Consider the following 12,189-nt stretch of genomic DNA (forward strand, 5'->3'; position numbering starts at 1 on the left):
CCTAACCCCAACCAATACCTAACCCTAACCATGTTTAACCCTAACCTTAGTGAGGCCTTACCTGGTCATTTTCCTAACCCTAACCATTAGTGGATATACGCCTAACCCTAACCCTAACCTAACCCTAACCATGCCCTAACCCTAACCATTCCTAACCCTAGCCATTCTTAACCCTAACCATGCTTAACCCTAACCTTAGTGAGGCCTTACCTGGTCATTTTCCTAACCCTAACCATTAGTGGATATACGCCTAACCCTAACCAATACCTAACCCTAACTATGCCTAACCCTAACCATACCTAACCCTAACCCATACTTACCTTAACCCTACTTACCTTAACTATGGTCCAACCCTAAGATTTGGCAGAAATGGAACAAATTGAAAAATGGCAAATTACATCACAGTTTATTAAAAACAATTTTTTTTCAATAAATTTTAATTTTAATAATTAAACAAATTATTCGTTTATTTGGGGTTGAGTTTCATTAAAATGTATAAAAATCAATAAAAAATAGCTTAAACACCACTAAAAACCTGAAACAGAAACCAGACAAAAACTCAACACGAATATGAGCAGAGAGGGGAGGGGCTGGGAGGAGCGACTATAAATAGGAGGGGATGGGAGCAGAGAAGCTCATTCTGCTCTCAGCCTCAGTGGGAACAGGATCCAGTACAAGCCAGCCAGTTTGAACAGTTTTAATTGATTCGTGCTCTTTCTTTTGTTTTGGCCTGAAGAAGACCCATCAGGGTCGAAACGTTGCCATTCGGAGCACGTTCATTTTTATTTTTCTAAAAAACAAATTGATTTTTTTCTTTTCTTTTCTTGTTTGTTCCAAAACAAGTCTTTTCTTTTATTTTATTATTCATAACAGATCTTTGATTTACATTTATACCTTGTTATTATATAAAAAATTGAAATACATTATTACACTATAATAACAAAGGCTACATCACAGAAATAAAGTAAAGAAAAGAAAAAAAGAAAAACAGCCCAGTAAATGGCTGATCGCTGGACCACGGTCCGCTACGGGAAAAGGCGCCGGCGCAACCGTGGTTGGGATGATGGGGGTTTCCACCAGGGGATGGCCCGTGCCCCGCCCAACCTCCACGGAGGTGGGGCCCAACATTTTCGCCCTAACCCTAACCCTACCCCTAACCCTAACCCCTAACCCTAACCCTAACCTTAACCCCGTCCGCCCCGACCCTAACTCCGCCCGCCCCAACCTTAACCCCGCTCGCCCCGACCTTAACTCGGCCCGCCCTACCCTTAACTCCGCCCGCCCCAACCTTAACTCCGCCCGCCCCAACCTTAACTCCGCCCGCCCCAACCTTAACCCCGCCCGCCCTAACCTTAACTCCGCCCGCCCCACCTTAACCCCGCTCGCCCCGACCCGAGCACCGCCCGCCCCAACCTTAGCTCCACCCTCCCCAACCTTAACCCCACTCGCCCTGACCTTAACTCCACCTGCCCCAACCTTAACTCCGCCCGCCCCAACCTTAACCCCACTCGCCCCAACCTTAACTCCGCCCGCCCCGTCCTTAACTCCACCCGCCCCGACCATAACTCGGACCGCCTGGAACTTAACCCCACCCGTCCTGATTAAAAAACCCCCCTTCCTGCTCTCCTTTTCTCATCCTCTTCTCTATCCTCTCCACCCACAACACATGACACACACGAATAAGGACCTTGTGCCCAATACACCCACTTTTCTAACATATAACCAGAAATACACGGAGTTTCCCACGGCCTCCTGAGTTACTCCAAGACCATTCCAGCACACGCAGCAACCATCAGTCGGATCCTGAGCGACAGTGCACCACCCTTGGCACCCACACCAAACTCCATGGTGATTGAACAGGAGTCCGAACTGGGATATCACGTAGGAGGGGGCCATTGAGCCTAACCCCAACCCTAACCACTTATCCCTAACCAGGACACTAACCCTAACCTGGGCCTTGGCCCTAAACCTAACCCTAAGGAATCCCCGCCCACCACCCAACCCTAATATAAGGAGGTAGAAGGCTGTGAACAGTAAAGGGGGTGCCTAAGCTAAATTAAAGCTTTACGAATCCAACGAAATGTTCGGAAAAAGGAAAAAGGGAACAGAACGCACCTAACACCTGAAGAAGACAAAATAAAGTCGAAACGTTGTGAAGGAGGTGTGAAAAAACAAAATGCTAAGCTAAAGTATGCTAAATGTAAACCTATTTTGAAGGAAGTAAGGGAAAGTGAAAGTATAATTTTATAACTATTATATCCCCAATTTATGTTTATAGGGACATTGTAGCGAAAGGCAGGGTGCGAGAGTGCACCTTCGTTCCTCTCCGGGGGAACGGACAATCCATTTTCCCTAACCAATAACCCTAACCCTGACCCTAAACCTAGGCAGAGCCTTCAGTTATTAGGCCCCTCTCTGTGGAACCTTCTGTCAGTTTGGGAGGAAGAGCCTTCGGTTATCAGGCCCCTCTCTGTGGAACCTGCTGCCAGTTTGGGAGGCAGAGCCTTCAGTTATCAGGCCCCTCTCTGTGGAACCGGCTGCTAGTTTGGCTTCAAGAAGCAGAGATTAAAAACACTTTGAATTAAATCAAATAAAATATTTGTATAAATTGGACTTATTTGGAATTTAATGAATTTGTCAAGGGCTCTCTCTATCTGCCTGGTAACAACCTCTGTTGATTACCTTCACCTGTCCCTGCTCTTCTCCACTCTCGTTAACCTGACAGCTTCACCTCATTCCAGCTCATCATGCTCTGTATTTAAAGCCCTGTTTTTCAGCCACATCTTGTCAGATCGTCTGCAAACCTCACACCCGGAACCAGGTTGCTTGTGACTCTCGCTGACTCCTGTTCTGTGATCTCGGACCCGCCTGATTCCTGACAACTCTTCTGCCCTGGAAAACCAGACCTGCCTTCTGCCTTGACAACTGCTGACTACTCTTCTGCCCCGGTAATTCTGACCAGCCTTCTGCCTTTGCAACTACGATTTCGAATTCTCCTTGAACTGCACTTCTGCCTTTTCATCTGCCCTGTTTTCTGTGTGTGTCCCCCCAGGACTTCCGGACCATCCACCACCAGCTCCATAGGACGCATCACTGCCACTGGGGGGGACACACATTCGGCACCTTGGACGGACCACCATAACCCCAGTAAACCCTGTAACCCTCGGAACCCCCGGACCCCCTAAAGCCCCTGAGACTTTCTCCTCAACTCACTCCCATCTTCCCTTTCCCCTGAAGTTAATGAACCTTCTTGTGTGACGCAATTGTGGTCCTCTGGTCGTCTGTCTGAGCCGTGACAGAATTGAAGTTCCTTGAGACGACATTTGTTGTAATTTTGCGCTATATAAACAAAATAGAATTGAATGGATTTGATATTTCTTCAGTTTTTCCTCCCATTATTCCCAAACCTGCCCCAGTTTTTAATCGTACAGTCATGACTCAGCAGAAACCACTGACTCACACTGATGAATCGTGACTCAGCTAAAAGAATTTCATGTTGATCAAAGTTTAGACAAACAAGCCGACCATGTTGTTTCTGGAGTTGACCAGGGTTCAGCACAGTTTGTCCTCAGATCCGTTATCTGTTCACCTTTGAGTGTGTTTCAGCAGAGGATAAAAGTTCAGCTTCTCCACTCACCTCAGCTTCTCTACTGGTTGAGTTTACGGACAGAAACATGAAGTATTATCTGCTGCTGCTTCTACTGCTGCCACTCTGCACAGGTAAGCGCTCACACCTGTAAATCTCTATACCAAAAGCATCAAAAATCCCTTGTTAGAAGTTACTTGTCGAATTCAAACATTTACTCAGTTGCGTGTTCTCACCATCTGTTGCCACACCGGTGTGTTTATCTCATTTTATGAGTAGCTAACTGAAGTTTCTGCTGAAACAGATGGACCATGAGCAAGGCATTAGGTTGTGTTAGGGTGAATAATCATCTAACAGTGATGGATGAATTGCATCTTTCTAGCAGAACAAAGTCTGTGAATGTCACGTCTTTGATATAGTCTTTAACATTCTTGTCATGTAATAACATCCTAAATAATTTGTCTACAACATGAACAGCAGGCTCAACCAAATAAAGGAGTTGGAATTTCTGACAGATGTTACTCATCCAGAAGTAATTATGAGTAAAAGAAGACATTGTTATAATTAAATAAAACTGTGGGTATGTTGGCTTAACTCAGAGGGAAAAGCTCAAGTCTCATTTCAGCAAATGGTTGACGGGGTTTGAACAGTGACATTAACTTTATTATCATGGTTCTATGGAAATAAAATAATAATGATTAGAGATTCATAGGAGGGGGGGTAACCCTGAAAATAGGAACTTAAAATGTTTCACTGTGTAAATGATTTTATTTAAGTGGTATTTTCTCAGTTTAAAGAAAATGAGCTACTTCTTAGTGGCCCACTCCGTTCTGATTAATTATGCATCAGTAACATGCAAACAAGTGGAACTCTTCATCTGCAATGATTCAGCTTGGATTGTCTCCGTGTTTTAGCTCAGAAGCATCACATCAAGTGTTATGGACATGATTTCCTGATGCTCACAAACCAGCAGCTGGACTGTAAAAGCAAAGTCCAGCAAGCCTGCTACACCAGAGGTGAGTCCCCCCACCAACATTCAGCTCTGTGTGTTATAGTCCCAGTTAAAGTGGGTTGGAATTACTTTTAAAAGGGGAAAAAAATCAAAAAGTGTGACCATGACATGTAAATATTTGGCTTTACATTCTTTAAACTTTGATTTTTATTCACATTCGGGCACCATTTTACAAAACTGAAGGAAGCGTTACAGACTGGAATCTTATTTTGTGATAAAAATTATTATGTGATAACACCAACTCAGTTCGGTCTGAATGTTTTTTCGATTTTTAGATAATGGAGAAAAAGGTTGCACTCGTCTGGACTTGTGCTCCAGGCCAGGCTGGAGCTGCTGCCACACCAACCTCTGCAACGCCGATTAAACCAGATGTTAAAAACCAGATTAAACTGCTTCATGTGGGGGTTTCTCACAAGTTTCAATATTTACAGTCTCCAGCTTTTTCAGGATAAGTTCACTGCTGTTGAATCATTCGGTGAAATATTCTGGAAACATGTTGACAAGCCAAAGTTCAAATGATCTGCACTGTTGAAATCTGTGTGGCTGTTGAATAAAATTCAGAATTGAACTCTGAATGTGTTTTCTTTCATGCTACTAACCTGCTGACTTCTCACATGACTAAAACTGAGAAAGAGAAACATCACATTCTGGCTTCTTTAACAGAAGTTTTAGCTGAAGAAATGTATGTATAATATATTTTACTGGATAATCAAGTGAGCATCAGGACACTAGCCTTTTAGTTTATGATCATTTAATAACTCAAATATATACTTCAGTAATTGGGATTAAAGTATCGTGCTCAAAGTACCAAAAATTTAATTTTTCAGTCTTCTGGGAAGTTGCTTGAATCCATGTTGGCTGCTTCCTTTCACAAAATATATATATCTATATATATATCTATCTATATATATATCTATATATATATATATATATATATATATATATATATATATATATATATACATATAAAATCGAGTAAGTCGTATGAAGTCCAGCGGCAGGTAGAAACCAGAGTCCGAAGGATATCAATAACACAGCTACGAAGGTGGAAGTTCTACGAAGAGATGCAGCTGATACTGAGGTGAACAGGCCAGTTAGAGACATATGGAGCAGAAAGCTAGAGATAAGTCTTCAGGTCATTAGGAGGGCGACTCTGGGACGCCAGTGATCATTCTCTAGCCTCATGGAGGTGTCGTGGGCCCAACGAGATGAAACACTGATGAAAGGAGGTTCACACCTGATGACCCCAATGACCTGTTGGTCAGCACTGCTCATTGATCTATATTATAGGGGATTATGCACTGAGTCTGGGCCATTTCTTTAGCAACAGTTTCTTGTGTTTACCTTAAATTCCAAAAGCAGTTTAAACTCTTTGCGGCTCAGGATTAACCACAGACACCAAAGTACAAACAGGCCAAACGCTGAACACGAGGTTTCCTGACAGCTTTATCCACATCTCACATGAAGTCTGATAGAGTAAAGAGGGCCACAGCTTTCAGACTGAAAGACATGTTCACAGGCAGGAAACCATTTCCTTCTTAAATCCTGATTTGAGAGAACACCTGCTTCCTGTCACCTACTGGCTGAAGTGGACCGATTCATATGAATCGGGTGTTCAAGAACAGGAAAACACAGAAAACATGCAGGGCTGTGGGTATGGAGGTCCAGGAGTGGGAGACACTGATGTGGATCTAAGACCTCTTCACAGTAAATACAGTTTTAAAAGAATGTTTAGCTGTTTAAATTTCTTTGACTGTGGGTTGTTTATTTTTCTTTGCTTTTATATTTTCACATTTCTGATATTTGTTTATTTTGGGTCAAATGTACTGGGTGTCATTTATGGGTTTAATTAATGGGATGTGACGTCGTGTGGGTTGGGGTTTCACACGGATGCCTTTTAAATGTCGCACACTTCCTCTGAGGGTAAGAAGCTAGAAGCCGACTCACGGCTGTTGCACAGTTTATGCCGCGCTGTCTAAGCTCTGTTTGAGCCAGAAGATATCTACTCATTTCCCCCTCAGTGGTATGCAGCCAGCAAGGTATGTGTGTGTTTTAAGATGTATGATGCCTTTGTCGTTTTTGTACTTTTGTTTGGGTTATAGGGCTGTCTATTTATTGTTGTGTTTTGTTACTATTGTGGATGACGATATTAAACAAGAAAATAAATCCATCAGTAACAGAAGAACTTGTCTCGTGTATTTCCTGGAGGGAGTGATAGAATGGGTCCGACCTTCATGTCATTGTAAAGACGGCTGATGGCTAAACAGAAGGAAGCTGCTGTTTTCCATGTAAAAACCTGATCTAGTCAGGGTTTCGGTTGGACCTAATGAGTTGTTTTAATGATGCGTCTGCTTCCATAATGTGTTTATACAGCACAGTAACTGGAGTGGAAATATTCATGGACGGAGATTTAATTCCCGCTAACAGAGAATAAAGACGAGAAGTTTACAGAATGTTTCACACATTTTCCTCACTCCTCTGGACTTTCTGGCTCTGAACTAACATTTAAATACAGCGACCGCTGTAATGATATGATGATATAACAGTCAATTCTAGTTTAGCCACTAGATGTCAGTATAACTCTTGGTCACATGGTGGAGTAAAAATGTATATAAGTGAAGAAGACTTGATTGTAAACAGGTGCCACACGGCAGAATAAAATGGGATTCAAACAACATGCTGGACTTCTCTTCATGGTCTTAATACGGAACACAACAACCGCCTCAGTCTTTTTCCTTTAAAAAAACAAAAACTAGTCGGTAAGACGTGTTGCATCACTTCCTGTTACCTTGCTCGTGCACTGTGGAATTTCTTGCTCCGCTTGGAGTACTGATAATCACTTTATTTCGATCTATAACTTACACAATTTTGCATAGTTAAACTCTATAGCTTACCGTTCTGTTCTAACACACTCCTACAGATCTTTAATCTTTATTCTCACTTTTTAGCGGTGTGTCTGGTTCTCTAGCGTAGCATGGCTACCGGTTCTCTTTCTCTTCCTCCTTCTCCTGCTTTCACCTGCTCCGTGTGTCAGATGTTTAGTTACTCCTCTGCCTCCTTTAGCGATAATGGTACATGTAACAAATGTAGTCTTTTTGTAGTTTTGGAGGCGAGGTTATCTGAATTGGAAGCTCGGCTCTGCACTGTTGAAAATCAACCGATAGCGAGCCAGGCCCCTTTTGCCAGTGTGGAGCCACCTAGCGTAGCTAGCTCCATTAGCCGCCCCCAGGCAGAACCCGAGCAGCCGGGATTACATCGTGGCTGGGTGACTGTCAGGAAGAGGCATAGCTCTGAAGTCAAGCCCGTTGTTCACCATCGACCTGTCCACGCTTCTAACAGATTTTCCCCACTCAGCGACACACCCGCTGAGGAAAAAACCCTGGTAACTGTCAGCTCTATAGTCAGAAACGTGGCATTAGAGGCACCAGCGGCCATAGTCAAATGCATTCCAGGGGCCAGAGCGGGCGACATAGAATCCTATTTAAAACTGCTGGCTAAGGATAAACGTAAATATGGTAAAATAGTTATTCACGTCGGCGTTAATGACACCCGGTTACGCCAATCAGAGGTCACTAAAATTAATGTTGCATCGGTGTGTGATTTTGCCAAAACAATGTCGGACTCCGTAGTTTTCTCTGGACCCCTGCCAAATCTGACCAGTGATGACATGTTTAGCCGCATGTCGTCTTACAATCGCTGGTTGTCTAGATGCTGTCCAGCAAACAACGTGGGCTACATAGATAATTGGCAATCTTTCTGGAGAAAACCTGGTCTGATGAGGAGAGACGGCATCCATCCCACTTTGGAAGGAGCAGCTCTCATTTCTAGAAATATGGATGAATTTATTTGCCACCCTAAAACATGACAACCCAGGGTTCAGACCAGGATGCAGAGTTGTAGTCTTACACACTTCTCTGCAGCTTCCCACCTACTGCTACCCACCCAATCAATTAACACAAAAGGAGCAAATCCTCTTGTGCAAAAAGAAATTATTAAAACAAAAACTTTAACTGAACAAAAACATCAAACTATTAAATGTGGTTTGCTGAATATCAGATCTCTCCTTTCGAAGTCTCTGTTAGTGAATGAGTTGATTTGTGATCATCATATTGATATATTTTGTCTTACAGAAACCTGGCTGCAGCAGGAGGATCATGTTAGCATTAATGAAGCAACTCCCTCTGACTGTTTAAATGTTCACGTTCCTCGAACCACAGGCAGAGGAGGAGGAGTGGCAGCTATTTTCAGATCAGGGTTACTCATCAGTCCCAGACCCAAGATTAGTTTTAGCTCTTTTGAATATCTGATTCTCAGTTTTTCCCACGCAAAGTGGAAATCCCAGAAACCTCTTGTGTTTGTTGTTGTGTATCGTCCACCTGGCCCTTATTCTGAGTTTCTGTCTGAATTCTCAGAGTTTTTATCCCAGTTAGTGCTGAGTACAGATAAAGTCATTGTAGTGGGTGACTTTAATATTCATGTAGATGTTGAAAATGACTGCCTGAATATGAACTTTAATTCTATATTAGACTCTATTGGATTTTCTCAGAGTGTTCACGGACCGACTCACTGCCTTAATCACACCCTTGATCTTGTTCTGACTTATGGCATTGAGAGTGAACAGTTAACAGTGTTCCCTCATAACCCTGTCTTATCTGACCATTTTCTGATAACCTTTGAGTTTACATTACTTGACTATACAGTTTCTGAGAAGAAATTTACATATAGAAGGTGTCTATCAGAGGATGCTGTAACCAGATTTAAAGAATTAATTCCATCATCCTTTTCTTCACTGCCATGTGCAGATATGACAGAGGACGACTACATAAACTTTACTCCAGCAGCATTTGACTCTCTTGTTGACAGCACTATAGTTTCAATGCGTACAGCACTGGACAATGTTGCCCCTCTGAAAAGGAAGGTAATCAGTCAGAAGAGGTTGGCTCCTTGGTATAATTCACAGCTGCGTGCTTTAAAGCAGACTGCAAGAAAGCTGGAGAGACAGTGGCGTTCCTCTAATTTAGAAGAGTCTCAGTTAGTCTGGAAAGATAGTTTAACAATGTATAAGAAAGCCCTTCGTAAAGCTAGAACTGCTTATTATTCATCATTGATAGAAGAGAATAAGAATAATCCCAGGTTTCTTTTCAGCACTGTAGCCAGTCTGACTAAGAGTCCGAGCTCTGCTGAGCCAGTTATTCCTTTAACTCTCAGCAGTGATGATTTCATGAGCTTCTTTATTAATAAAATTGTTTCTATCAGAGAGAAGATTGATGGAGTCCTTCCCACTATTATCAGTGATGTATCATCAAGTACAGCAGCTTTAGAAGTATCTTTAGAACCTGATTTGTATTTAGACGGCTTCTGCCCAGTTGATCTCTCTGAACTAACAACAGCAATAGTCTCTTCTAAACCATCAACTTGTGTTTTAGACCCAATCCCAACCAGACTGTTCAAGGAGGTTTTCCCATTAATTGACACTTCCATATTGGATTTGATCAATCTGTCTTTGTTGACAGGATATGTACCTCAGACTTTTAAGGTTGCTGTAATTAAACCTTTACTTAAAAAACCTACTCTTGATTCAGAAGTGTTGGCTCATTATAGACCTATATCCAATCTCCCTTTTATGTCTAAAGTTCTTGAAAAAATAGTTGCAGCTCAGCTTTGTGATCATTTACACAGAAATAATTTGTTTGAAGAGTTTCAGTCAGGATTCAGAGTGCATCATAGCACAGAAACAGCACTGCTGAAAGTTACCAATGATCTCCTCTTAGCCTCTGATAGCGGACTTGTGTCTGTGCTTGTCCTGTTGGATCTCAGTGCTGCATTTGATACGGTCGATCACAGTATCTTATTACACAGACTTGAACATGTTATTGGGATTAAAGGAACTGCATTAGGCTGGTTTAAATCATATTTATCTGATAGATTTCAGTTTGTTCTTGTAAACGAAGAATCTTCCTCACACACCAGAGTAAGTCATGGAGTTCCCCAGGGTTCTGTGCTTGGACCGATTCTTTTTACTTTATACATGCTTCCATTAGGTAACATTATTAGACAGCATGGCATAAATTTCCATTGCTATGCTGATGATACTCAGCTGTACTTATCTATAAAACCAGATGAAACCAATAGGTTGGTCAGACTACAAGCATGTCTTAAAGACATAAAGACCTGGATGACTCAGAACTGTCTGCTGCTAAATTCAGACAAAACTGAAGTCGTTATCTTTGGACCTGAGCGTTTCAGGGAGAAATTGTCTAGCTATATAGTTACTCTAGATGGTATTTCCTTGGCTTCTAGTTCTACAGTGAGGAACCTTGGAGTTATTTTTGACCAGAACTTATCATTTGACTCGCATATAAAACAGGTTTCTAGGACTGCCTTCTTTCACCTTCGTAATATTGTTAAAATCAGGAACATCTTGTCTCAGAGTGATGCAGAAAAACTAATTCATGCATTTGTTACTTCAAGATTGGACTACTGTAATTCTTTATTATTGGGCTGTCCTACATATTCTCTGAAAAGCCTTCAGTTGATCCAAAATGCTGCAGCCAGAGTTTTGACGAGAACTAACAGCAGAGATCATATTTCTCCAGTTTTAGCTTCTCTTCATTGGCTCCCTGTTAAATTCAGAATAGAATTTAAGATTCTTCTCCTCACATATAAAGCTCTTAATGACCGAGCTCCATCATATCTTAAAGATCTCATTGTAAGATATTTTCCTAACAGAGCACTTCGTTCCCAAACTGCAGGTTTACTTGAGGTTCCCAGAGTTTCTAAAAGTAGAATGGGAGGCAGAGCCTTCAGTTATCAGGCCCCTCAATTGTGGAATAAGCTGCCAGTAAATGTCCGGGAAGCAGACACCCTTTCCACTTTTAAGACCAGGCTTAAAACTTTCCTTTTTGATAAAGCTTATAGTTAGGGATGGCTCAGGTGATCCTGAAACATCCCATAGTTAAGCTGCTATAGGCCTAGACTGCTGGGGGGCCTCATCTGACACACCTTTCCTCACTTTACTCTCTTTATGTATATGTGATATTATTGTGGTCATTAACTCGTGTTTCCCTGTTCCAACAGATATCCTTTGAATGGTGTTACAGTGCCGCCGTCGCGGTGGCCCCCTGCCCCCCTCCCCCCCCCTTTTTCTGTCTTCTCAAACCCCAGCTGGTGGAGGCGGATGGCCACCCTTCCTGAGTCTGGTTCTGCCAGAGGTTTCTTCCTGTTAAAAGGGAGTCGTTTCTCTCCACAGTCGCCTCAGGCACGCTCAGGCCGGGAGATTGGACCGAAAAACAAAAAGTTTTCAGTGCAATCTGTTGGTTTTCTTAGCTAGGAAATTGTTTTTGAATTGGCTCTATATGAACGAATTGGATTATTTTATGAATTATGATTATTATTAATTAATTGAATTCCAATTGGCTTGAATTGGACTTACTATCTAAGTGCCTTGAGATAACATTTGTTGTATTTGGCGCTATATAAATAAAAATGAATTGAATTGAATTGAAAAAAAAAAATGAATTGAATAGTCGGTCACTTTTTTAAATTTTTTATTTATTTTAATCTGAATCTCTGTGATCAGTTGGCTCAAACA

The 12,189-nt window shown here is 42.0% G+C and overlaps 1 protein-coding gene across 1 annotated transcript; it reads left to right on the forward strand.

The window, feature by feature from the left end:
• Window positions 1–3,621: 3,621 nt before the first annotated feature.
• LOC142398981 (uncharacterized) lies at window positions 3,622–5,038 on the forward strand. The gene is made up of 3 exons (XM_075483289.1): window positions 3,622–3,720; window positions 4,501–4,602; window positions 4,874–5,038. The coding sequence occupies exons 1-3, from the start codon at window positions 3,675–3,677 to the stop codon at window positions 4,960–4,962; spliced, it is 237 nt and encodes a 78-aa protein (XP_075339404.1). The 5' UTR covers window positions 3,622–3,674; the 3' UTR covers window positions 4,963–5,038.
• Window positions 5,039–12,189: the final 7,151 nt, after the last annotated feature.

This window comes from Odontesthes bonariensis, chromosome 2 (genome assembly GCF_027942865.1).
Source record: "Odontesthes bonariensis isolate fOdoBon6 chromosome 2, fOdoBon6.hap1, whole genome shotgun sequence".
Classification (NCBI taxonomy): domain Eukaryota; kingdom Metazoa; phylum Chordata; class Actinopteri; order Atheriniformes; family Atherinopsidae; genus Odontesthes; species Odontesthes bonariensis.